At 59.9% G+C, this 27,482-nt stretch overlaps 1 protein-coding gene across 15 annotated transcripts in view; it reads right to left on the bottom strand.

The window, feature by feature from the left end:
- The window catches only part of TCF3 (transcription factor 3), an 89,892-nt gene that overhangs the window by 42,919 nt on the left and 19,491 nt on the right, over positions 1-27,482 (bottom strand). For 8 of the 15 annotated variants that reach the window (XM_075444500.1, XM_075444499.1, XM_075444506.1 and 5 more), the window contains exon 4: positions 107-183. In XM_075444500.1, the coding sequence (XP_075300615.1) occupies positions 107-183 (77 nt within the window). The remainder of the gene's footprint in view (positions 1-106; positions 184-27,482) is intronic. The other 7 variants (XM_075444501.1, XM_075444504.1, XM_075444508.1 and 4 more) reach the window with 1 other exon arrangement.

The raw sequence follows: 27,482 nt of genomic DNA, 5'->3' as shown, positions 1-27,482 counted from the left end.
CATTCTGGGGTTAGACCCAACCTGGGCACAAACCCACGTGCCGAGACGCCGTGGTAAAGCCCCCGTTTATTTTGGTTGGAGCTGGGCGTTTGTGCTTCGTCCTTACCCTTCCTTGGTCAAACGTGGAGCTGTTTTGATCTCCCGTTCCCCAGGAACCTGATCCCGGTCTTTCATCCAAACCTGCTGAAAAACAGGAAGAACAAAGGTTACTCTTGCTTTATCAGCAAAGCCTCAAAGGTGTTCTCGCAAAATTAACTCTTCCTTCTACAAACAAAACAATATTTTCATTAATAAACCACTTCCACTTGGCGTGACCGATCCTCCCCTCTCCCTCCTCACCTTCCCACTCCAGCTGCGAGTTTATTCCACAAACTTCAAAGCAAATCCCACCGCAGCCTGGAAACGTTTCAACGCACGGGACAGTGGGAAGAGGAGAAACAACTATTTTAGCTCGCTTTATTCCAGAGCGCGTCCATGAACCTCCTCTCCCCAGAGACGGACGGCGAAGAGGACTGCGAATCCCAAACCCACTGCCCCCATCGCGATGCTCCACTGGGACCTGATTTTTGCCCACGGTGCTGCCAGGTCATGGACCAAACTCTGTTCTTCATCGTGCCCGAGCAGATTAAAAGCGCGCCCAGAGCTGGAAGCCTCAGACGGGAGCTGCTGGGGGTCCGACGTTACCTGTGGCTCAGCCGCGCTCGTTCAGGGCTATTCGTTAATTAAGCCCCCCGTGGTCCCACGGAGGAAGGTGGGCGGCCAACACAGGGCCCACCAGAGCACGCTCCCATTTATGTCCTTTTCAGCCCTCCCAAGCGTATCCTCGGCCAAGGGGATCTGACCCAAAATGGCCACGGACCAGGCAGGGAGGGTTCTGCAACGTGCCCGCACGCCGACCGCGGTGGGAAGCCGTCTCCTTTCATCGGCTGCCAGGCTGCGCCGCTCGGGCTGCCAGCACGCGAGGCACCCAGGGGAGACGGCCAACGTCCCCCGGGACAAAAAAAACCCCGGGGAGTGGCACCGGCAAAGCTGTCGCCATTCGAGCTGGCACCAGGACTGCGCAGCAGGAGCCTCTCGCGGCAGCCCAGCCCCAGCTCCGCTCGGCCGCAGGGCTCCCGCCCGCGCTGGTCCGACTCCTCCGTGCCCCTGGGCCTCTGGCCGGGTCCTGGAGATGCTGCGCAGACACTGGGGCGGAGAGGGAGAGAGCCTGGATCCGCAGGAGGCTGAGCCGCGGGGACGGCGCCGGCCAGAGCCATCTCTCTGCCTCGTCCCACGGCAACCCCAGCCCCGCTGCGGGGGGTTCTTGGCCACACTTGACTCGGGGCACCGCGAGAAACCTCTCGTAACGGCTCCCGACAGTGCCCAGCATCACTCTGTGCCCCCCCCCCAGTGCTCTCTGGGGACCCCCGCTCCGCTCCGGCTCCTCCACCGACAGTGAAGCGGCCGCAGCCACGGTGCCGGCAGAGCCTGACGGAGATTTTCTTCTCGGAGGCGACGGCACGGGACGGTGGCAGGGCCAGGGCTGCGTGCGGGAGCAAGGGCACGGAGGGGGCAGGGGCGCAGGGCGCACCCCGATTTCGTCTGAGCAAAGCTGATTATTATGGCAAACACGCCACGCGTTGGTCTCCTCCGCTCCCCTCACTGTTCGTTTAACCAGAAACTTCTTTCAAATTACATCCTTCTATTTCTGTGCCTTTGTGTTAATCATTTCCCCAGAGAATTGGTGTTTAATTGCTGTCTAATTTGCATAATTATGCATATTAATCTCCACACCTAATGAATATTCATAACTCTCATTTAGATTTTGTTTTCTAATCAAAAATTTCCAATGTGATTACTGTGCAGAGCAGGGATAAGCCTCTAATAATACCTTGGATACCAGGGAGAATTACTGCCAACTCTCCCACCTCCTACTTCCCAGAATGAACTTCGGCTTTGCTGATCTGTTCTTCCACAGCCGTTCACCCGCACACCCCGCAAACGCCAGCGGGGAGCGGGAGGCAGCGAGGCTCCTTCCACCCCCTTTGCTCTCACGGGTGTTTTCGCAGCTCCCCGACGCCCAGGGCGCAGACACGTGCGGGAAGCGCAGCTGCAGGCACCCCTGCAAGCGCTGTCCCTTCGCGCTGGGAGGATGAGGACCGCGGCACCGACCCGGCCTGGAGGCACCTTGGGAGCCCCAGAGCCCGAGGGGAAGGGGATGCAGGGGGGTCCTGATCCCCAGCCCACCCCTGCACTGGGCAGGACGGGTGTTCGTGGGTGTCGGGTCACCCTGCCCCCCCGCAGAGCCACCCCATCCCGTCTCCAAGGCGCCCGACGCAGAGGAGCATCCCTGGCTGGAAGAGGATGCTCAGTGGGGCAAGCTGGGGGGGGGGGGTGGGGGCGGCTCTGGGAGCCCAGGATGAATTCTCTGCCAAAATTCCTGAAGAAAAAACCCAAAAACCACTGCCAGGCCTCCGCAAGGGAAGAGGGAAGAGGACGAAGCGGGCGGTATGGGCGACACAAGCTGAGGCCAAGGGGCTCACGCGTCCCCCAGCCATGGAGAACCCCCCGGCATGAGCTGCTTCCAGGCCGCGGTGCCACCAGCGCGCCCCAAACCGGGCTCAAAACCGCGCCGGGCGCTCCGAGGGCACCGCGGCAGGCGGCGGAGGACGAGCCGCTCTCCCAGAGCCCATGCCCCGGGCACCCCTCTTTCCCCCTCGCTGCTCTCGGGGAGATGCAGAGCTGGGGGCACAGGGGCTGTGCCAGAGCCGGGGCACAGCAGCAGCCCTGATCCCGCGACAGCAAACTGACCCTTGGGGAAACCCAAAAAAGCCATTTTATTCTTTTTTTCCCCCCCTCCAAGTGCCGGCGTTCACGTGGCTGCGCGGCTGCCAAGGCGAAGCCAGGTTCTCGCTCTCCCACTCGAGGCACGCGGCACCCGGCGCTGGGAGCAGCCCCGAGGGCTCGGCCGGCGCCGAACGTGCCCGCGCCGGCGTGCCGCTGCGGAGCCAGCCTGCCGTCCCGTCCCTGCGGGGAGCAAAGGTCCCACGCCTTCCCCGAGCTGCTGTCACCGGTATGGAAGGTGCCAGCAAAAATCTCCCATTTTCAGCCCGCAGGTGTTTCAAGGATTCGGGGATTTCTGGGATGAAGCCAGGAAAAAGCAGCCTGCCCTCTTCTGACTGCTGGCATCCGTCCCGCATTCAGCGCCAACCGGCTCTTCCCTCCCTCCGTATCACAGCAAGGATCTAAAATTCGGCAGCCAACGCTCTCTGCCAACCCCGCCAATGCTCAAAGTTCGGCCAAAGGCGGGCGCTTCTGGAAAAGCCCCCGTCAGCAGGGCTTTGCTCCCCTTCATGCTGTAAAATCCCCGAAGCCGGTGCCACCACCGAACGCAGCCACGCTTTCCCCAGCCCACGGCGCTCACCGGCGATGCCCTCGAGCCCGGCCTTCCCGCGGGCATCGCCCGGCACCGCACAGCCGGGCTTGACCCGAGCTCTGTTCAGTGGTGCCCAGCGACAGGACAAGGGGCAACGGGCACAAACTGGAGCAGAGGAAGCTCCAGCTGAACCCGAGGAAGAACTTCTTCCCTCTGAGGGTGACGGAGCCCTGGCCCAGGCTGCCCAGGGAGGCTGTGGAGTCTCCTTCTCTGGAGATATTCCAGCCCCGCCTGGCCGCGGTGCTGTGCAGCTGCTCTGGGTGACTCTGCTTGGGCAGGGGGTTGGGCTGGGGGACCCACAGAGGGCCCTGCCAGCCCCTACTATTCTGTGATTCTGTGAGTGGAGGAAGGGGAAGGAGATGGGGAAGCCCGGGAGGAGAAGAACCCGGCATCCCCAGGGCTCTCCCCGAGCGCTGGCTCAAGGGCGTCCAAGCGTCGCACGTGGACCCGTCGGTGCCGGCAGCTCGGCAGGCGAGGCTGGGTGCCCGGGGGACGGCCGGCAGCACCCCGGGGGTCCCGGCGATGGGGCTCCTGCCTACGGGCGTTCGCCGGGTGAGACGGGGATCCCCAGGCATCCCCCTCACCCCCGGGCACAGATTTCCTGCGTTCAAGCACGTGCAGTCCCGGGGGTAAGACAAAAAAAATAAAGAAAAAAAAGAAAAAAGAAGAATCAATCACAAATCCAAGTCACCAGCCAAGATGGTGCCACAACTCCCGTGGCGCGGAGCCGAATTACGTTTGCCCAAGCCAGCTTCACCCTGGGACCCCCCAGCTTTGGAGGGCTCAGCTCTGCACCCCCCCGATGCTCCTCCAGCGCAGGGCGTGCGCGCAGCTGCCGGCAGCCAACTTTATTTTAAAATAAAGCCCTTTTCCAACTAACCAAGTTCAGGCACACTTCCCAATTCAGAAAAGACAAAAATAGGAACTACCTCCTCTCTCCATTAATACAGTTATTAAAAAGCGCACAGATTAATTGTGCATTTTAATAACCTTGATCATGAATATTCATAACACATTTCTTGCTCGTGTTCTAATTAAAACATACTAATAGAATAAGATGTAGCTGTCAGACAGTCATTTTTTTTCCCCTTACGATTTTTGTGCCGCAGCTATGAAGAGCTGACAGATGAGAACCGTCCTCAGCTCTCAGCACGGATAAAAATAATTTGTTCACATTTAGTCTCAGCAAAAAAAAAAAAAAAAGGCCTTCACCCGATAACGCGCCACAGTCAAAGGCCACGCACAAGTGACCGGTGACACTGGGAAACGTCTCCCGCCCAGGAGGAAAGAAAAGGCATGCAGGAGGGTGTCAGGTTTTCTGCCCCATCCCCACGTCCCAGCAGCCGCTCACAGTCCCTCCAGCCCTCACCCATGGGGTCCCAGAGCCGAGAACGCTGCTCCAAGAGACGCTGCTCTGGTTTCAGTAACCCCAGCCCCAAACCCCCTGGCCCGAGCACAGCGGCTTGGGGGGAGCGTGGCTTCGGTGCTCTGCCCACCCGGAGACGGCCAAGGACTCCCCGCCGTACGGCCTTTGCGTTCTGGCCAAGTTCTTTCGAAACAAGCTCAGTGCCTAAGGATTCCTGCGCAAGCGAAGCTCAGGGGGTGGGCAGCCATCTCCCCGCACCCCGAGGACACGCAGGGACGCAGAGCAGGACATTCCACTCCCGAGACCTCCGGGACATCGTTTGTGCAGCAGGATCCAGAGTTTTTCCTCTTCAATCCTGCACCAAGGGATGCCCGGAGAACACGCACTGCTGCAAAGCTGCGGTCCAACAGGCTCCCAGCTCTCGGTGTCAGGATGGGGGTGCGGCGAGGGGGCGGTCCCGGCAGCCCCACGGGTGACAGCGGGGGACACTGACGGGGACGCTGCGCTGCTTGAGCTGCGGCTGCGCTGGGCTGAGCGCTTCCCTCCCTCCGCAATCTGCCAGCATCTAAGTGCCCTCCCTAATCTGATTCCCGTCAAAATCACTAGGCTAGGCTGGGGTTTTATTTTTCAGTCTATTAAAAATATTTAGGCCAAGCCCTTCATGTGGTTGGAAAAGGTTCAGGAGCAGCCACAGCTGCTCATCCCCATCCCTCACAAAAGCACAGACAACTCGATTCTCACTTCTCCATTGCACTTCAATCATAGAATCATAGGTTGGAAAAGACCTCAAAGACCATTGAGTCCAACCATCCACCCAACCTTCCCACCATCCACCCAACAAGTCCAACCAGCCACCCAACATCGAGTCCAACCATCCACCCAACAAGTTCAACCATCCACCCAACAAATCCAACCATCCACCCAACAAGTTCAACCATCCACCCAATGAGTCCAGCCATCCACCCAACCATCCACCCAACAAATCCAACCATCCACCCAACAAGTTCAACCATCCACCCAATGAGTCCAGCCATCCACTCAACATCGAGTCCAACCACCCAACCATCCACCCAACAAGTTCAACCATCCACCCAACGAGTCCAGCCATCCACTCAACATCGAGTCCAACCACCCAACCATCCACCCAACAAGCAGCAGAGCAGGAGCTCCCAAGGCTTCTGTGCTATCGCACCTTTCCCCCAGCAAAGCAGGGGGACAGGAGCTCCCCCCAAGCCCCGAAACGCGGGCATCTGGCTGCCAGCCATTTCCACCTCACACGCAGCAGGAGCCGTTACAGGCGCTGGCCTTCAAAGGCCAGCAGGACCACCCATTTGCACAATAAGCTCATCAAGCAACAAGGTTGCTGAATAAATTGGGGTTGCTTTCCCAGGCCCTCGTGTGTGTTTGTGTCACACCAGCACCTACCGGAGATTCCCATCTCACGATGATGCTTCCGAGTTGTCAGAAGCCAGCTGGGAGCCCTCCCTGGCCTTGCAGAAGGGACCTTGACAGTTGGACTCGATGATTTTAGAGATCTTCTCCAACATTACTGATTCTATGATTCTAAGATGGCATCTCCCACCTTCAAGGGTCTACAGACCACAATGTGCCCGCGGCGAGGCTCTGAAAGCCCGGCGGCACATTCAGCTCGGCAGCCGGAGCAGTGCCCACGGAGCAGCACGGGGAGATGGCGGCAGCTGGGAATAAAAACCCCGCAGCCAGCAGCCCGCCATGCCCACGGTAGAAACACGCTTCACCTCTGCCAGCCCCCACGCCACCCCGGGAGACACGCGGGGGACCCCACTCGCCGTCTCCATCGGGGGGGGGATGCCACGAGCCGCCGCGGACGGAGACGCCGGTGCCACCGCACTTTGATTTGAATCGGAGGTGACAGCAGGCTGCTTGATAAACACGTCCAAATTAAGCGGCTTTGCGTCCTAATCGCTCTGGCCATCAGCCTCACAGCAAAATCTCTGCTAAAAGGGATTTGAAATCAATAAAATTAGTCAACTAGTAATTAGCCTGAGTCCCAGTCAAACTAGCAAAGTTGTTTTTCCCGGTGAGAGCTGGCTCCCCGGACCCACGGTCGGCGAGGAAAAACCCACCGAGGCAGCCGGGCAGAGCCCTGGGCAGGGGCAAAGCGGGCGCGGGGAGCGGCCGCCAGCTCGGCCTGTTTATTTACCACCCCCGTCCACCCCCCGGGAGGAAAAAACAGCGGCGAGCGGCAGGCAGCCGGTAGCTGTTTACCGGACGCCGACGCTGGATGGGACTATACAATTTGTTCACTTCCTTTTCCCGGCGCACGACAAAACAATTTAAGAAAGAAAAAAAACAAAATTAAAAAAAGAGCAGAAAAATCCCCCCCCCCCCCCCCCCAGCAAGCGGTGGCAAACACCTGGGGGGCAGGAGGGGGGCCCCGGCGATGCCCCCCCGCAGCCCCTGCCCCCTCTCCCCAGGCAGGGCAGCTCCGCTTCACCCCCTCCACCGCCTCGGGATCCGAGGTTGGGCCGAAGCTGGCCGAGATGGCAAGGCTCAGCTTTTCGGCTGCCTGGGGAGGACGGAAGTATTTCGGGGGATCGGGCGGTTTCACGCCTTGACCGCGCAGCCCTGCGGCGTGGCCGGTCCCGGGGAGGGGGACGCAGCGTGGCCGGTCCCGGGGAGGGGGACGCAGCGTGGCCGCAGGCAGGTTGGGACGGCTCCAAGGCTGACAGCCGCCGGCTGGGATGTGCTCCCCGGGGGGGGTCCCTGAGGATGAGCATCGCTGACCAACTGCCCCCCGGACGGCGAGGCGCCAGCCGTGACTGGAGGGACCCAAAGCCACTGCGTCGTGCCCCAAAATGGGACGGAGCCACGCTGCCCAAGCAGCTCCCCAGGACCCGGCTCGGCCCCGGCCCCTCCACGCTGCCGGCATCCCGGCCAGTACGGGGGGAGCAGGCGGGCCCGACAGAATCACAGAATCCCAGCATGGCAGGGCTGGCAGGGCCCTCTGTGGGTCCCCCAGCCCAACCCCCTGCCCAAGCAGGGTCACCCAGAGCAGCTGCACAGCACCGCGGCCAGGCGGGGCTGGAATATCTCCAGAGAAGGAGACTCCACAACCTCTCTGGGCAGCCTGGGCCAGGGCTCCGTCACCCTCAGAGGGAAGAAGTTCTTCCTCGGGTTCAGCTGGAGCTTCCTCGGCTTCAGTTTGTGCCCGTTGCCCCTTGTCCTGTCGCTGGGCACCACTGAACAGAGTCTGGCCCCGTCCTCCTGACCCCCACCCTGCAGATATTTAGAGGCATTTCTGAGGTCCCCTCTCAGCCTTCTCTTCTCCAGGCTGAACAAGCCCAGCTCCCTCAGCCTCTCCTCGGAGGAGAGATGTTCCAGTCCCCTCCTCATCCTCGTAGCCCTCCGCTGGACTCTCTCCAGTAGCTCCTCATCTTTCTTGAACTGGGGAGCCCAGCACTGGACACAGCACTGCAGATGGGGCCTCCCCAGTGCAGAGCAGAGGGGCAGGAGAACCTCCCTGACCTGCTGCCCACACTCTTCTTGATGCACCCCAGGATCCCATTGGCCTTCTTGGCACCCAGGGCACGCTGCTGGCTCATGGTCACCCTGTCGTCCCCCAGCACTCCCAGTCCCTCTCCGCAGAGCTGCTCTCCAGCAGGATGCTCCGCACCACGACAGCGCGGTGAAGCGAAGCTCGGCGACGCCGTCCTCCAGATCCCGAAGCGGGGACGCACAAACACGTTCAGCAAACGGGTCACCTCGGAGCTGCCAACGCAGACCCCGCAAGATTTACGGCGCAGGCTCTGCCCGTCTGTCTCCGTGATGATAAATGTGTGGAGAATTCCAAGCCAAGACACGCGCATCCGCCTCGCCCGGGCCCCAGGCCCCCATCCCCGGGGAAGCGCCCGCTGCCGCCTGCCCCCTCCCCAAACGCACGCTCAGAGATAATTTTTGACAGCAAAAAAAAGCTGATGCCACCACTTCAGCGACCACTAATTCCTCCGCTCAGCATCTGCTCCGGCATCTCCTGCGCCGTGTCCTGGCTCAGCAGTTTCCGCACCGTCCACGCTCGGAGCGGGTATTTAGGAGATGTTTGGGGCTGGGGAAAGGCGGGAGCGTCACCAGGCAGCGAGCGGGGAAAAACGCTCCATCCCCGTCGGCCTGGGATGAGGAATGAGCAGGGAGAGAAATTAAATCTACACCCAACACCTGAAAAAAAAGCCAGAAAGCGGGGAAAAAGAGCCAAAGAAGTTCTTTAGTTGCTCCCGGCCTTTGGGAAGATGCCGCACGTGGCGTTTCAAAGCGAAGCTGCGTTCGGAGCTGTGGGTCAGGACCCCCCCCAACGCCAACGCCCCAGCCCGCGGGGGGCTGCAGCTCCAGCGACGGGGCAGGCTCCAAGGCAGCCCCCGGCCTGGCCTCGGGGCTTCTGTGGTGACAAGCCAGAAACGCCCCAGAAGAGGAAAATCAGTGTACAAGGCAGTGCCCAGCACTGGGGTGAGGAAGGTTTAGGGGAAAAAAATAGAAAATCCAACGGGTAAAGTCAACCACCTCTCCCTGTAGAACCAAGTGTTACCCGCAGACCCTACGGGAAGGTCCCCACTGGGTTTTGGGGGGTGCATTTTTAATAACCCAAATGAGACTTTGCCTGCTTGAAGTCAGAATTAAGGAAATAAATCACCTGGACCAGCCCAAACCCCAGCAAGGCCTCGCACGCCAATGGCACACGGTGCCAGCGGTGGGACAACGCGGCACGGCCACCGCCAATGGTGTCCGCGGCGCGGCCAAGGACCGGACCCGGCATCCCGGGGTTGACGGCAGTGCCGAACTGCTGGGTTACCCTCTCCCTGGAGGACAGGCCAAACCGGGCAGGAGTTACCAACCTAACGACATGGCAGCCAGAGCCAGGGAAGGCAGCGAGGCCACGGGGCCTCCCGAGCGCGGGGAAGCAGCCGGCTCCCGCCAGGAGAAAGGCACCGAGAGCAGGGACGGTCCTACCTCCCCGTCCCTAGAAAAGCCAGCAAGATGCCACAGGGAGAAAGAAAACAAATCTGTGACGACAACCAGAGGGAAGAAAATAAACTTTCAAGCTCAAAACACTTCCCCCAGCTGTAAAAACAAAGGCACAGCGATGGCCAAACAAGAGCACAAAGGAGCAGCACGAAAAGGGGACGGAGGGCAATGCGGGGCTCGACCAGTCGGTGCTTTCAAACGGTCAGCAGCCCGCGGGACGAAGCCACCGCGTCCCACGCCCCCAGCCTCTCCGGGACAAGCCCACCCGTGTTCCCCGTCCCCAGCCTCTCCGGGACGAGCCCACCCGTGTCCCTTGTCCTCAACCTCTCCGGGACGAGCCCACCCACATCCCTCGTCCCCAGCCTCTCCGGGACGAGCCCACCCCTGTCCCTTGTCCCCAACCTCTCCAGGAGGAGCCCACCCACGTCCCTCATCCCCAGCCTCCACCCGACCCCAACAGCCCGTCCACACTCCGCAAGAAGCAGGAGATCAAGGAGGGTCCAAGAGACAAAAGCGTGGGGAAAAGTGCCAAGAATAACATCGGGTTGAGTCAGACCGGTAACAGGTGTCGGAGAATTCACTTTTTCTTTGCCAGCACCTTGGCTCGAGGCGCATTTCGGAGAAGCAGCAACGCTCACCTCCTCACGGGTGGCAACACGGACCCAACGCAAGGCAACAGTGGGGACACCGCGGCCACCGGCCGGCCAGCCCTGAGGTCCCACCGCACCCCGACACGGCAAAGCAGGGCTGTGGGGACCGCAGAGGCTGGGGGAGGCTGGAGGGGCTGCTCCCAGCCCTGGGGGTGAGCCCACACCTGGCAATGAGCCCCCTGCTCATGGGAAAACCAACCCGGCAGACGAGCGAGGAGGTGGCTCAGACAGAATGACAGAATCCCAGCATGGCAGGGGCTGGCAGGGCCCTCTGTGGGTCACCCAGCCCAACCCCCTGCCCAAGCAGGGTCACCCAGAGCAGGCTGCACAGCACCGCGTCCAGGCGGGGCTGGAATATCTCCAGAGAAGGAGACTCCACAGCCTCCCTGGGCAGCCTGGGCCAGGGCTCCGGCACCCTCAGAGGGAAGAAGTTCTTCCTCGGGTTCAGCTGGAGCTTCCTCTGCTCCAGTTTGTGCCCGTTGCCCCTTGTCCTGTCGCTGGGCACCACTGAACAGAGTCTGGCCCCGTCCTCCTGACACCCACCCTGCAGATACTGATCGGCATTTCTAAGGTCCCCTCTCAGCCTTCTCTTCTCCAGGCTGAACAAGCCCAGCTCCCTCAGCCTCTCCTCGCAGGAGAGATGCTCCAGTCCCCTCCTCATCCTCGTAGCCCTGCGCTGGACTCTCTCCAGTAGCTCCTCATCTTTCTTGAAGTGGGGAGCCCAGCACTGGACACAGCACTGCAGATGGGGCCTCCCCAGGGCAGAGCAGAGGGGGAGGAGAACCTCCCTGACCTGCTGGCCGCACTCCTCCTAATGCACCCCAGGATCCCATTGGCCTTCTTGGCACCCAGGGCACGCTGCTGGCTCAGACCCGGCCCTGTGGGACCCTCATGCCAGGAGGGTTCCACGCAGCACCTCAGCCCTCCCCAAACCACTTTTCCACAGGACACCGAGGAACTCACCCACGCATCGCAAGCGGGCTCTGCTGGCGGGCTGCTACACCTCCGCGCACAGAAACGCAGCGCTGGCCACAGGCAGAGCCGCCCCGTCCCCTCCCCGCAGCCCTGCGACCCAAGCGTGCTGCACACTGCCGACACGACGCTCCCCGATGTTTCCAGGGGCGCAAGTTGAAAAATGTTTAATTCTATTTAATATATTTAATTTGCATTTAACTTTTAATAAATACTAAAACCCACGGAGCTACGAGGAGTGAGGTCCTTGTGTGAACGCCGGCCTCTGCCACTTGGGAGCTCCCGGCCCGACGCCCGTGCGCTTCTCCATGGGACCTCAGAGGGCTCCTGGGGAGCTGCGACCCCGGCAGCAAACCAAAACGCGCGGAGAGCCCTGGAGAGAACGTCTGCTCCCATCCTGCATCGCACGCGTCCAACGACCTCAACGTGTTCGCTACCACAAACCAATGACGACCCAGTGGACAGCGGCTTCTTCACAGAGCAAGGGGTCACGTTCCGTGAAACAGCAGGCTGGGGGGAGAACAGCAAATCCCCCTCCCGTCTTTTCCAGCTCATCTGTTTTACCACCACGTTGCACCCTCCCGAAAGGCAGGCACTCGACGCACGGGTTGTCGTGCACAGAACGGACTGGTTCTGCGGAGCGCGCCGCAGCCCGACGCCGGCGCGGAGGCCACGGGTCCGCCGAGACGCCACGGCCCGACCTTGCGCGTTTCGCGGGCAGTCGTGTGCGTCGCACCCGGGCGCGGATGCGCAGACCCCCCCCCCCCCCCCCCCACCTCTCTTTCCGCTCCCATTTGCATCTTTCCAAGCGTTGTTTCATTTGCAATGTAAAACGAAACGACGCTGTCAGAGACGCAACCAGAACCCCGTCCTTTGGCTCGGGGACAGAAATCTTCTCCCGCCTGGTTTCCATCGCTCAGCGACCAGGGCACCAAAGCCCGCTTACTTCTACCTGACCAAAAAACCCCCCAAAGTCTGCACGAGAGACGTTTCAGCTCAGACGAAAGGGCTTCTCCTCGGCGGCTCTGCGAGCGACGCCAGCCGCGCGGCCGCGAGCCCTCCCAGCCCACCGCCGCGGCCGGCACCGAGGGAGGCCAGAGGCACTTAAAAATTAGACAAATTAGAGACTGTTTCCAAATAATGTGGAAATTACGTGGGGAAACGGCCAAGCACACGCACACATGATCACGGTGGCCCTGGTAGTTTATTCCTAAGCCTTCCCTTGCCGGGGAGAGGGATGGTGATTAATGGCTTGTATGGCTGATCACTAACGAGCCAGCACCTACCCCGCAAACCTCCCAGGAGCAAGGGGACCGAAACCAGCGCCCCAAGGCGAGAGGGAGGCTGAAGCCAACGCACATCCAGGAGCGTTCATTCCATGACAGCTCGCAGGGGCCATGGTTCTGTGGGGTGCTGGGCAGCGCAGGATGCCCAGCACTCTGCTCTGCCCTGGGGAGGCCCCATCTGCAGCGCTGTGTCCAGTGCTGGGCTCCCCAGTTCAAGAAAGGTGAGGAGCTACTGGAGAGAGTCCAGCACAGGGCTACGAGGATGAGGAGGGGACTGGAGCATCTCTCCTCCGAGGAGAGGCTGAGGGAGCTGGGCTTGTTCAGCCTGAAGAAGAGAAGGCTGAGAGAGGACCTTAGAAATGCCTCTAAATGTCTGCAGGGTGGGGGTCAGGAGGACGGGGCCAGACTCTGTTCAGTGGTGCCCAGTGACAGGACAAGGGGCAACGGGCACAAACTGGAGCCGAGGAAGCTCCAGCTGAACCCGAGGAAGAACTTCTTCCCTCTGAGGGTGACGGAGCCCTGGCCCAGGCTGCCCAGGGAGGCTGTGGAGTCTCCTTCTCTGGAGATATTCCAGCCCCGCCTGGCCGCGGTGCTGTGCAGCTGGTCTGGGTGACCCTGCTTGGGCAGGGGGCTGGGCTGGGGGACCCCAGAGGTCCCTCTTGACCCCCAACATTCTGGGATTCTGTGACCGCACAGGATGCGGCCGCGGGGCTGGCTAGCATAGCCAACGCGCTCGCCGAGACGATGATTCAGCCCACAGGAAGGATCATCTCAGAAGAATTGTTCGACACAATGAGAAAATCTTTCCCAAACAAAGTGTTCTCACCACCACCTGCCCGCCTGCCTCCCTCCGCGGGGCCGGGGCAAGCCCTCAGCCCCAGCTTTTGTTTGCAAATGGCTTCAAGACTGTGGTCGCCACAACAAAAGCGTCGTCTTTTTGCCTTCTCCTCCGCGGAGCCAAGCACCGCGAGGGCGCAGCGGGCTCAGGGCTGCCATCCTGTCCCCAGAGAGCAAGCTGCAGGGCGAGACCGAAGCCACCGATACCCGTCTGACGCCAAAACCCCCGGCCAAGCCCAGTTGCAGTGCTGCAACTGCAGGACTGCCGACTTCAGGAGCAGAAGATGTCCCCAGTGTACAAACCAGGCTTACGGAGGCAGCCCTAAAGCAAAACCAAAGGCCAATGTCTACAAGGCACAGAGTTCTGGGGATACCTGCACGCACAGCCAAGGAGGTTTCGCTCCCAGGCACCCGTTCCTACATAATTTGGTTAACACGACACAGCACGGTGAGATATTTACCGTAAGAACAGTTTAAGGACAGATGTGACCTATTTAGAGCTCTGCCAAATATTTCTGTAATTGAATAGACCATTGACTATTTAAACTGCATTAAAAAGGGCTGTATTTGATCTACTTGCTATTACGAAGCACCATTTCCAAGAACCACGACCCTTTTTTCCTCTTCAAACACTTCAAGACGTTCACTTGTCCCTTCCCCTGCACAGCATCCACATCTTCGCACGACCACACTCCATGTCCCAGATTCCCCCTGTACCCCTAAAGCCAAAAGGACAAGTCACAGAAACAGCTTACCTGAAAAGATATATGAAGCCATCAGCTTTGCTTGAAGTCTACTGAGGCTTCTGGCATGGACGGCGCCGAGCCCATCAGGCAAGGTCTCAACCACCCTCTTGACCTCACCAGATATCAGTGCCACATGGCACCACGGGTTTGGGCTGTCAGCCAGCCTCTGAGACCCTGTTCCTAATCACACGTTGGCCAGGGGACACAGAAAAGTCGCTTCGGCCCCCCGTGCCCTGGTTCCCTTTGTCCGTAAAACCAGATCACAACGCTCGCCCGCATCAGCCCAAATGCTGGCGAAGAGATGAAGGGACCGAGCTGGTGGTGGTGGGTTGGTTCTTTGAAAACTCTAGATGTGTCCCCTGGTCTGGTTCAGTACGTAGACACGTATCTGGGGTCAGCTCAGGGAGAGGACAGCAACAGAGGGTGGCACGGCTTCTGCCATCACCAGCGTGGATGTGAAATCGGTCATGGAGGTACAGCGTGAAGCATCCAGCTCAGGCTGGGATGCTTCAACCTCAGCAGATACCTACTCCTGGGGTCCTCCTGCACTGGGTGGGACTACAACCGGCTTGGACAACGAGGACGTTGCTGAGCAAGGACAAGGTTGGATGGGGCCAGGGTGGACAGGGCTTTGAGCAACATGGTCTAGTTGAAGACATCCCTGCTCACTGCAGGGCGATGGGCTAGACGACCTCTGAAGGTCCCTTCCAACCCAAAGCATTCCATCATTCCACGATTCTATGACCACTGAACAACGACATCGTTGCATGAGCGGAGGGGAAGCCCGTCCTTACCACCCCTTCGTCATCAGGCTGGGCACACCGAGCCCTCCCTCCGCGAGCCCCACGGCAGATCCCATGCTGCCGACCTTCGTGACAGCTCTCCCTCTCCCTGGACAAACACCTCAATGCCACGGAGGAGGTGCCAGTAGATGGCACTCCACGTGTAGCACGGCTCCTCTGTTTTCTAGGACTCACCAACACTTTCTTCCTTAATGTGCATTTCAAATCATTTCCTGGGTGCAACTTTAGCATCACCCAACGACGGTCGCCAGGCGCTGGTCCTCAGTGGCCTGATGCCGAACAACAAAAAAAGCCCTAAGAAAACCCACCACACAGCTCCTAGGAAGCCCCATGAGGATCTCATGCAAGCAGGTTGTATTTTTCTGACTATTACAACACTAATGAGCAACATTTCACCTAATTTACATTTCTCGCCTCACCCCAGGCACGCGCCGACCCATTGCTGCGGTTGCGGACGGGTGATGCGGCGCTGCCGGGAAGGGTGGGAGCGGGATTGCTCTGCAGCCGGCGAACCCGCGCAGGCATCCCGCCGGCCTCTCGCGCTGCGCCGAGCCCTTGGATGCTCTCCACGTCGGTGCTGCTCAGAGGAACCAGCCGGAGCCGGAGAGCGACCTGTGAGATTCCAGACCAGGTTGGACAGGGCTCTGAGCACCCTGATCCAGTTAGCGGTGTCCCTGCTCGCTGCGGGGGGGTTGGACTAGATGACCTCTGGGGGTGCCTTCCGACCCAAAACTTTCTATGATTCTATGATTCTATGATTATCTCGTCTGTGTCTCCTCTACCCGACGCTTCGTTTTCCAGTGCCTTCGTCTGGGCAAGCAGTAACGCTTCTTATCAGGAACGCCGATGTAACTGTCAGATTGACCAGTAAGTAAAATTGACCATTAAGAAGTTTCTCTGATATTTTGCTTAAAGCTTGCTTTCTCTTAACTACAAGAAGCTCCAAGGAATTTTTTCCTCCACGAACAAAAAGAGCTGCACCAGTGCCCAACCCGTAAGCGCAGAAGCTCCGGTTGTCTGGAAGGGGTTCAGAACCCGGAGCTCCACAGTTTGTCGGGACGGCGGGCGCCGAGCCACGCAGCTCCCGGGTGAAACGCCGCGTGTGCTCAGGACCAGAAGCTGCCGCCCTGCGGAAACGCGGCTGTGTTTTCAAACATAGCTTTGGAAAGAATATATAGCTAAAAATGAGGAGGGGGGGGGAAATATATAAAGCCACTCCTCGCCTCAGGGCTGCAAGCAAAATGGGAAGGACCAACGTCAACACTGCACGACCGGACGGGCTCCAGCACGCGAGCTCTACCGGCAGCTCCCACCTCTGCTCCTGGGGAGACCCCGGGCCACCCCGGCTGCGGACCAAGCTCCCTCTGGTTCCTCGCTGCGCTGGGCGCGTGAGCTGGTTCGTGGCATGGCAGCGCTCGCTGCTCTGGAAGGAAAGGGCCCTTCGCAATCTGCATTCATCTTTGGAGCCCTGGCCCAGGCTGCCCAGGGAGGCTGTGGAGTCTCCTTCTCTGGAGATATTCCAGCCCCGCCTGGACGTGGTGCTGTGCAGCTGCTCTGGGTGACCCTGCTTGGGCAGGGGGTTGGGCTGGGGGATCCCCAGAGGTCCCTGCCAACCCCCAACATTCTGGGATTCTGTGATTCATCTTCAGCAAGTTTAGGGGCTCACCGGACTTTCCAGGGGCTGCTGAACGGGTAAGGCAGCAGGAAACCCAACGAAAATCAGTTCCCCATTTGGAGCGCAACGTGCCCCAGAAGCCCCCACGACGCGGGGAGCCAGGACGGAGGAGAAGAGGAAGACTTCAGCCGGCAGCAAGCGACCCGCAGCTCAGCTGTTTGCAAAGCCGCAGCTCCGCACCTCTCGCCTTTCGGGTGAGGCGAGAGCCCCGTCTGCCTCTGCCACGGCGGCAGAGGCTGGGGGGGACCCCCTCAACCCCGGGAGAACTGAGGAGAAAAGGAGCCGATCCACGTCCCGTGACCTCGGGCACGGAGGCTGAACTCTCTCGCGGGAAGCTCACTCTGGGTTTGCACGGTGTTGCCCATCCTGCGCTGTCCCCCCTATCTCGGCAGCATCCCAACGCCACGGCTGCTCCCCGGCGTCCCAGGGGGAACCGCGGGCACCACGCGGCATCCTGCCTCACCTGAACACAAGCCCACGTCTGTTTGAAACTACGAGGTGCAGGCTTCCCAGCCAGAGCAAGAGCCCCTGCAGCCCAGCTCGTTCCCAAGCAGGCGCCATTCACAGCGACTCAGGTAAACTGGTTTCTCTCCAGTTCAAACCAGATACCCACAGGCCACTTCAATTCAAGCAAGACCATCTCAGAGCCGGGCATCGGTTCATTTTTAAAACCAGTTGAAATGAAAACCACCCCACCAGCCCCTTGCAGGGGAAGAGAACCCCGCAGCCAGGTCGCGTTACCCACCCAGCCGCTCGCAGCACGGGCACCCTGCCTCACCCCAGAAACCCTCCGCCATCAGGTAACTCCGCCGTGTGCTGGGGCCAGCACCCTTCTCCCCTCCCTGCCCCGCCACGCGCCGCAGCGTGCTTTTGTCGGTTTTAAGGGACTTACGCACAGGTTACTGGGGAAGCAGCAGGAAAAGCTGAGGTCTCCTCGCAGAGGCACGTATCCTGCTCCCAGAACAGGATCGCGTGTCCTCGGGCAGCAGCGACGCTCCCCGCTCCTGCCCAGAAGCAGCACTGAAGGCAGGTACTCGGAGCGTGGGGAGGAAGAGGAGGAGGAGGAGGAGGAGGGAAGGATCCCTGCAGATTTCCAGCCTGACGCTCCAGCCCACACCCCTCGAGCGCAGAATCCCCACCCGATCCGCTCAGAACCATTCCTTCGCACTCCATCCTACCATCCCCCTGCCAAAAAACCCCCAGCGTCGCCCGACGTCCGGCGGGAAGACCTACCCCAAAGTGGCTTGTTCGGGGCCGCCATGTCCCCGGCGCGGGCGGCAGCCGAGGAGCCCAGCGCCCCGGTGCTGAGCCCCAGCGCGCTCCTCCCTCCCTGCGGGCAGCGCTGGGGAGGAGCGCAGCTCCCGGTTCCTCCGTCCCTGCCCACTCCTGCCTCCCTTTGTTAGGGGGACTATAAAGGAGTTCACTCTAAGGACATGCAGAGGCAGTTAAAAAGAAAGTTAACGAGGTTTATGGAGTGGATTAAGTTTATTCGGGGGGTTTTATGATGCGCTGCCCGGAGAGCAAAGAGCAACCCGGCAGCATCTCTCCCAGACCAGGTTCGTTCCCAGGGAGCCCTGGGACAGCCGGAGAGCACCCCGAGCAACGGGAAAAACTCACCTCCGTGCCTCCATCGTGCTCTTCTCCGCAGCTGTGCCCTCCTTAACCCGAGCCCTGCTAAAGGCCGGGGTCGGGGCTCAGCGGCACCCCTCCCGCTAGCAGGGCTCCCAACCAAGCCCGCAGCAGCGGCTCCTGGAGCGGCTCTTTGCCCTCTGACAAAAGCCATCTCCACCCAGTCCTGTGTGGCTCTGCTGTGGCGATACGGGGTATTTCTCTGGCACAGCCCCGGTCGAAGTTTATTGTCTCGCTCTCCTTTATCTGCAGATCTCAAGGCATTTTATAAATGCTAAAACCTCAAAGCCTCCCCAGGGAACCAAACTGTTTCTAGCTATTGTACGTACGGAGAGACTTGCCCAAAAATCAGGGCAGAGCTGGAAAGGCAGCAGCGGAGACCGGAGCTGACACAGCCTCTCTTGGCACAGCAGGAAGCGACCCGGATTATCCCTTCGGTACCTGCGCGGACAGACCCACCGCCAGCCGCTCACCCGCACGCTGCCGAGCCGCCTCTCGGCACCGGCAGCTGCGCTCACCGGGTCCGAAGGCCCTGCCTGCCGGAGCACGCAAACACCTTCACAACGGGCAATCCGAAGCGCGTCGCCTCGCTAACCTTTCAGTTTTCTTCTTTGGGCAAGAAAAAAAAAAAAGCACCAGCCCTACGGTTTCAACTTTTTAGAAAATTATTTAAAGAAAAGAGAACAAAAAACCACAATGCTTTTAAAAATACAAAGCAAGCTGGGGGAGAGCAGTGCTGTTCTCTATTTCTGAGCTGACCCAGGAGGGCTGGAAGGGGCAGGAGATGCTCATGCCCGGCTCTCCTCGCCACGCGGCGCGGCTCCTGCCGTCGGAGCTCCTCGGCTGCAGGGGTTTCACAGCGGGGAGCCCAAGTCGCAGCTCCCCATCTTTTTATCCAGTTTTATTTTCCATGCACTTCAGTGGAAAGGACCCTGCGGAGCGGCAGGGAGCGGCAATTCGGTGCCATCCAGGCTTGGCTTTTCCCACCGCTCCGGGGACACGCTGCGGTGAGCCGATGGAACGGGAATCACACCAGCGCTTTACTCGGGAGATCCCGGCCCGCAGACTCCAGCTAGGGCAGAAAACCAAAATAACCACGCACCTGGGATGGGAAGGAGCCCACGGGGGTGCCCTGGCTAGGGAAGCAGCAGCTGGCAAACCTCGTAGGCAGGAGCAGCAGCAGCGGGGCAGCCAGCAGCCGGCACAAGCGTCCTCCTGGGTGCACGAGCTCCCGGGCGGCCCCAAACCGCTCCGCTCGGGCTGCAAAGGCTTTGCGACCAGCGCTGACCAGAAGCGAGTTACGTGCCCGGCCCAAAGGACTCCCAATTTCGATGGCAACAAGCAATACAGAGAGGATCCCAGAAGTCTGCAGTGAGCTCGTGGCTCTGGACATCAGCTCCCCAAGGTGCCTCAATTCCCAGGCCCTCCTCGAAGCATCGTCTCTCCCCCAAGCCCGGGATCCCACGCGACACTCCTCCAGTTTCCGACCCATAGCTGGTGCTCAGCACCACAAGAAACCTGGGAAGGCAAAACTGCGACAAAGAACACGTCAAAACCCCACAGGACAGAACTCAGGGCTCGTTTTCCGCTCGGGGCTGCTCACATCGGAGCGGCGTTTCCAGCGCGGCAGAGCTCCCTTTGGATCAACTTCGCGCTTCCCCGCGGAGCTGGGCAGCTCCTGGAAAGTCATCGCAGGGAGAGCAACTCCTCCGTGCCGCTGCCCCGAGAAGGGGGAGAACCGGGGACAAGCCAGGCAACCGCCAGCCCCTTCCACCCCTCCCTGCCCCCCGCTCGGGGAGGGTCCGGAGCCAGGGGGGCTGCGAGGCAGCGCTTACCAACGGGCAGAGGACACGCAAGGGCTGGCAGGCACCTTGGCTGGAAACAGCAGCTTAAAAATAAACGAGCCTGAAGTTTTGAGTTCTGAACTAATAGAAACCGAGAGGACTTCTGCAGGATCTCTGCTGACCACAAGGCAGCAAAGACTTCTTCCTCTTCAGCTGTTCCGTCCCGGGTCGCTTCTGCAGCCGCTCGAACCTCAGAGGCTGCTCGTGACATCACAGCCGAGAAGCAGCTCACGAAGGAAACGAAGCCGGGCCGGGCACCACCACGGCTCCACCTCAGAGCATCCCACTTGGCCAGGAGCAGAATTCGACTAAACTAAACCCAAAACAGGAGTCTTACGCTCCAAGTTCAAGTGAGAAGATCCACAGTGGCCCTGGGCTGTTTGAGCAAGGAGGAGCTGCCGATGGCAGGCGTCGGGGCCCTGGGTGCTGCTCCCCAAGGGAGCTCGACCTGCAGGTCCCTCCCAAAGGTTCAAACCGGCTGAGTTCACCGAACCACCCACCCTGCCTGTCCTCTCCATCCCGCACACCTGTACCACGGACCGCTTGCCAGGGAAGGGCTCCATTAAAATGGTGATGACTGCTGGGTCTCACGGTGACAACAGCGAATTAACCGCAGGCAGACGGACAAAGAGGAGGACAAGAAGCAGGAGAGCCCCAGGATTCGGGGCAAACACTGCCCAGATGGGACCACTGCCACCGGGCGAGCGGCTGCGCACGCAAGGACCTGAGGAGCTCAGGACCCGCTTCTTCCACACCCACCACGGCCACGTCCCTGGGGCTGGATGCCGGCACGGACACAGCGTTGGCCCTGGGCTCCGGTGAGACCTTTGCCAGCCAACACCTTCAGAGGGGCAGTGACAAAAAGGCTGAGCCAGTGCAGAAAGGTGCAATCCCACGCCAATGGCCTGGACCGGACCAGCCCTGCACCGGGGCCACACAGCATCCCGAGCATCCACGCACCCGATAACTCCTGCACGGCACAGGCGCTCGCCCTCCCGGTACCGGCACTGCCGGCGCCTCGCGCCTCGGTCCTCAGCACCCGCCAGCCCAGCTCCAGGTCTGGCGAGAGCCGCTCGTCCCACCCGAAGGTGCCCCAGCCCTCCCGGGACACAGACCCCGGCTTTTCCCGGGAGAGTTTCCAGAGTTAAAGCAACACCGGTAGTGGGATTGTCAGCAGCACAAATGCACAATCAGGAGGGGAAGATGTGGGGGGAAAGCATCCAACTGGCGAATATAATACTTGGAAGGAAAAGCAGATTTTAGAAAAAAATTAAAAATGAGGGGGTGGTGAAAAAAAAAATCTCAGGAAGTCATCTAGTCATTCCTGCTCTTTGCTGAAACAATAGACTCGGGATGCTGGCGAAGTTATAAATAATCCCGCTGGCTACACAACACAAATACAAGACAGGAGCAGGGTAACCATCGGCTCGATGGAAAGTGACTCACTACCTTCTTACGGCATTGCCAAAGAAGGGCAAACACCACGGCCCTGCTCCCGCTCGGCGGGGCTGTGCCGGGGCCGTGCCGGTGCCGGGGCCGTGCCGGCCGGTACCCCCGTCCCGGGAGGGGAAGCAGCAGCTCGGTGCTCTGGGGAGCCAAAGCCCGCACGACTCCGAGACGCAGCCGCCCCGTGCCGCGGCGACGCCGTCTCCAAGCCCAAGCAGACTGCACACGGAGGGACCGATGGCAAGAAAGCGCTCGAATTGGGGAAAATAATGGGAAGCCACTAACTCCACCACATCCTTCTCTTTTTCGAAAGGAAGTTGCCATCGCCAGCCGGTTTGGCTGAGCTGTTTTCCAGATCGCTTCTCCGCAGCCCGAGAGCGCGCACGGAGATGAGCAAAGCCAGCGCGCCTCGAGACGCTGGTGAACCCGCCCCGGGGAACGCGCCCGAGGGTCTCTGCCCCCAGCGCAGCACTGCAGGGACGTACCTGGCCCCTTCGGCCCAGCAGCTTGCTCGGGGAGGGGAAGACCCATCTGTTTGGGCACCCAGGACAACCCCAGGGCTGCTCCGGGTCCGTGGCCGACCACGGCATGGAGCACCAAGTGCTGCAGCCCTTACGCCAGGACCGGGTGCTGCACGCATGGGCATGGTAGCAGGGATCCCTTGTGCCAAGAGTAACCGAGCAAGGGAAAGAGCTTCCCAACTGGAGACTTGGATATTATGGAAGTGACATAAATTCTCATTAAAAAAAAAAAAAAAAAAAAAAAAAAGCTTCCTGACTTGTTATTCCACTACCCAAATCTGGAAATGTAATCATACTACTTCAGCTGCATTAACCCAACACAAAAACCCCAACAAAAACTGTCTTATAGATTGAACTGATCTCCAAGGGGCCACTAGAAAGGAGAACAGAAGTCAGAAACCTGTGGCAACCCCCTGCCAGCCCGGCACCCAAGCGATCCTCCAAAGACCGATTCGCAGAGGCGGAGGATGTGAAATAATCCGGATATGAAGTGATTTTTAAGTGTTTTTTTTGCCAGGTAGGTGAGGTAAAAGGTCACCAAGAGCTGTGTGAGCACACCCAGCTCTGCAATGTAATGCTGAGCTTGTTACACAGCTTAACCCCGTTTAAATGCACCTCAGACAAGGAGAAAAACCCAGCCTCGGGCCACGAGGAAAGCCCAGGCAGCTCTCGGCGACGCCAGGGATGCGCTGCCACGGACCCAGCCACCGTCGGCTCCGCAAGCAGCGAGACGCCACCGCTCCTGCTCCACAGCAGCCGGGGAGCGCTGCCAGAGAGGCAACGGCCACAGAGAAACCACGGCCCAACCTAGGAAAGGGGCTTGGAGCCGCCACCGGCTCAATAAACTAAAAATAAAAAGCTAAAAAGCTCCAGCCCCCAGGTAGAAGCTGGGACGCTGTCAGCAGAGCCCCGCGTGCCAGCAGACGCGCCGAGGCGCGCGCCCACGGACCCCAGGCGACGGCAGGCGGGGAGAACGCAGGGGAGAACCCTCAGCCCGCTCCCGCCGCGGAGGCAAAGGCGACTCGGTGAACGAAAAGGCGCCTGCCGACACCAAGCTCTTTTTTTTTTAAGTCAGAAAAGGAGGTTGCAAACCTCCGAGGACAGAGCAGCCGCGGCTGAAGCCCAGGCTCGTCGGCTCGGCCGCGAGCAGAGCTGCCACCGAAACCAGGTCTGATCGCTCGCTTTCGGGGAGGCTGGAGCCTCTCTGCTCCAGAGGACGCAGGGATGAGCACCCAGCCAGACCACGCTCACCTCACCTTTTAGAGGAAAGGTGTGAACAGCCCAAACCACGGTACGAGAAATACAGGAATGCTGGATTTTTTTTTCTTTAAAAAGCAAAAAACCCTACAAAAAACCACCCAGCCACACGCGATTGGGAGGCACCTCCACCTCCCCACAGCCTCTGGGGCCATTCATCATCTGGATAAAATCCACTTTCGCATTGAAATTCAGCTGGACTTTCAAATGCAAATACGAGGAGAAGAGCAACATATGGTAGAGGTTAGTACGTATTCCTCCTAATTAAATGGCACACTGCTGTTTTGTATAACAATGTTAACGGGGCATTAAGAAGCCTTTGGAAGAGAGACCACCTCACTTTGAAAAAGAAAAAAATGCCCCAGAAAGCAGCAGGGGCCCAGGACCTCCCCGCTCTCCGAGCAGTGCTCACACACTCACCACGACAAGGATGGGCTTTGTCACTTGTCATGGCCAAGCCACCCATCCCACCCAGTCGTGCAGGGCGAGGTGGAAAGGTAAGAGGTGACTGGCAAGAGCAGTGTCCTCCATGGCTTCTCCTGCAGGAGTCTGGCTGGGTCTTCTTCCAGGGCAGGGCCACGACGGGTTGTCCCTGGGGCACTCCTGGATGCCACCACATCTGCGACCAAAGAGCACCACGATGGAGACCTGGGAGGGCTTCTGGAGAGGGCAAAACCTCACCGATTCCTCATCCCCAGGGGCCAGGGATGAAGGACGGGCAGAAGAGGCTTCAAAACTCTTTGAGAAGGAGAGGACCAGCTCAGCTCTGAGTGGTGTAGAAGTGTTCCGAGTGTGGTGGAAGTGTTCAAGGCCAGGCTGGATGGAGCTCTGAGCACCCTGGGCTGGTGGAAGATGTCCCTGCCCATGGCAGGAGGGCTGGAACCAGATGATCTTTAAGGTCCCTTCCAAACCAAACCATTCTATGATTCTACGGTGACCAGCGAGCTCTGGGCAGCCACCACCAAACCCGCTGCCCACTGGTTCCCCAGGAGAGGTGAGTGCTGATGCCGAAGGAGACCCCTCGCTCGCCGGCATTCCCCACCGCCCCGCAGACAAGACACGGGGAGCATCACCCGCTTCCCTGGAAGGTTCTTCCCATTTAGGATGGGCCAATGTTTTGTAGAAGACTGTCCTTTGCCCCGTTTGGTATGAACCCCCACACACAGGTATCGGGGTGCTGAAGGCTGCCCTTCCTCCCATCCTTGTCCTCAGACACCCTGGAACGAGGCCCGTTTATTTATTTTCAGTCTCTGTCTAACCACGACGACTCCCCTGCTAGAAAAAGCTTATGCCACATTAACTTCAGCTCCCTCTCGGCTCCTGACGCAATCTCCAGCTAAATTTAGAGGGAGACGTTGCCTTAGGTCACTTTGGAGGTGTGGATGCGCTTCTCGGGGTGAACAGGCAGATGGACAGTATTTTTGTAGATTTTTCTCCCTGCTGGCTTTGGAGCTGGGCTACCTGGGGAGTTAAATGAAAAATTCAAGATAAAAAACAGGAGCAGATGCCCTGGACTGCCTCTTTCCCTCCTTCCGCAGAGGAGCAAGGTGCTGTGAAGACATCTTCCCTCCACGAACATTAACCACGGCAGCGAGAAGAGCATCAAAACAGCCGCCACAAAAATTCTCCAAAGCTGAACCAAGCAATCTTCAGTCACAGTTCAGCTTTTTCCTCTTCTGATGTTTCTTCACGTTATTCGCATATCTGCAAGGCCAGAATCTCTACACCCAGACAGCAGAACTCCCCATCCTATTCCAAACCCAGATCGAGTCGGCTTCAAGATGGCAGAGACACAGCGCCCACAGGGCTGCTCCCGCTGCATCCCGGCGAGGACAGGCGCAAGTCCTGTCCAGCGGTTTGGCTCCGGTGGTTGGATCCTCCAGCAAAAAAACAGCGACAAACCCTTGGGCTGTGTTGCCATTCAGCGAGACCTGGGCAGGCTGGAGAGCTGGGCAGAGAGGAACCTGATGAGGTTCAACCAGGGCAAGGGCAGGGTCCTGCACCTGGGGAGGAACAACCCCAGGCACCAGTACAGGCTGGGGCGGCCCTGCTGGAGAGCAGCTCTGCGGAGAGGGACTGGGAGTGCTGGGGGATGACAGGGTGACCATGAGCCAGCAGCGTGCCCTGGGTGCCAAGAAGGCCAATGGGATCCTGGGGTGCATCAAGAGGAGTGTGGGCAGCAGGTCAGGGAGGGTCTCCTCCCCCTCTGCTCTGCCCTGGGGAGGCCCCATCTGCAGCGCTGTGTCCAGTGCTGGGCTCCCCAGTTCAAGAAAGATGAGGAGCTACTGGAGAGAGTCCAGTACAGGGCTACAAGGATGAGGAGGGGACTGGAGCATCTCTCCTATGAGGAGAGGCTGAGGGAGCTGGGCTTGTTCAGCCTGGAGAAGAGAAGGCTCAGAGGGGACCTTAGAAATGCCTACAAATATCTGCAGGGTGGGGGTCAGGAGGACGGGGCCAGACTCTGTTCAGTGGTGCCCAGCGACAGGACAAGGGGCAACGGGCACAAACTGGAGCAGAGGAAGCTCCAGCTGAACCCGAGGAAGAACTTCTTCCCTCTGAGGGTGACGGAGCCCTGGCCCAGGCTGCCCAGGGAGGCTGTGGAGTCTCCTTCTCTGGAGATATTCCAGCCCCGCCTGGACGCGGTGCTGTGCCCCCTGCTCTGGGTGACCCTGCTTGGGCAGGGGGTTGGGCTGGGGGACCCACAGAGGGCCCTGCCAAGCCCTAATGTTCTGTGATTCGGTGACAGCATCTTCAGATGCTGTTTCCGTTTGGGGTGGGGAGGTTGGCCCGGTCCAACCCGCCCCGGGGAGCTCCTGGGGTCCGTGTCCCCCCGAACCAGCTTGCCGCCGCCGGCTGCTCACGTTTCGGTGCCATGAGAGCTCCAAGCCCCAGCTCGCCTCAGGTGATCTCCCACCCTCAGCACTCACCAGGCTCCCGCTCCCCCGTCCAATTACGCATTCAGCACAATATATTTCACACTGTATTTCATGCCTCATTTGGCAACAAAATTAATTAAACTTTAAGTCAACACTGAAGGAGTGCAGCACCTTTCTTCCCTCTGTGGCATATGTAACTCAATTTGTTTAAGCTAATGCACTAATCAAGACTTGCAAAGTATTTGGGAACCTCTTGGCAGAGGGGCCTCCGCAGCGTGCAGCCAGACGCTCCCCGCGCCAGCCGGTCTCTGCTCGGGGGTCTGGCGGGGCGCAGGCACCAACCCACCGACTACGCTCGGCCAACAGTCTCGGGGCTTTCTGCAGCCCCCGCACTGCCTGCAGGCTGGGAATCCCAACACCAAGGTTCAGGTGCAGGCGACTGCCCGTATCCAGCCGGGCTGGTGGGCTGGGGACGTGCCAGGGACAGCCCGGCACCCGGTCTCGGCGCTGCCCAGGTCCCTTGTCCCCGCCGCACAGGGATGGGCGGGTGAGCGGGCGCTCCTTCCTGCCACCCCCTTGCCGTGCTCCTGGGATTTCTCAGCTATTTGGAGGCGCTGGGAGAGGGCAGGATAATCCCAACCCACAGAACCCCAGCATGGCAGGGGTTGGCAGGGCCTCTGGGGATCCCCCAGCCCAACCCCCTGCCCAAGCAGGGTCACCCAGAGCAGCTGCACAGCACCACGTCCAGGCGGGGCTGGAATATCTCCAGAGAAGGAGACTCCACAGCCTCCCTGGGCAGCCTGTTCCACGCGGCTGCAAACCCGAGAGGCAGATGTGGGCAAACTCTTTGGCCCGAGCCAGCTGCGCCAGCCGCACGTCCCCCCCCAGCCCTGCGCTCGGCAGCCGTCCGCGCCCCGAGTGGGTACAACAGGCTGAGCAGCAGCGGCGAGGAGCCTCGCCGGGCAGCGAGCACCAAGACAAACAAGAAGCCAGCCACCACTGACCCGTGTTTTACCCACACCGCGGTCCCCGCACGGCCAGGCAGAGGTACCGAACCCGCTCCCAGGAGCGCAGCGTGTTTTCCAGGCACGCTGCCGGGGCAGGTCTCCCGGTGACGCAGCCGGATCGGCCCCACTCCCACAGCGAGCTCCTCCCGCCACGCTG

The sequence above is a fragment of the Opisthocomus hoazin genome, chromosome 27 (genome assembly GCF_030867145.1).
Source record: "Opisthocomus hoazin isolate bOpiHoa1 chromosome 27, bOpiHoa1.hap1, whole genome shotgun sequence".
Classification (NCBI taxonomy): domain Eukaryota; kingdom Metazoa; phylum Chordata; class Aves; order Opisthocomiformes; family Opisthocomidae; genus Opisthocomus; species Opisthocomus hoazin.
This window is presented reverse-complemented; position numbering and strand designations above follow the sequence as displayed.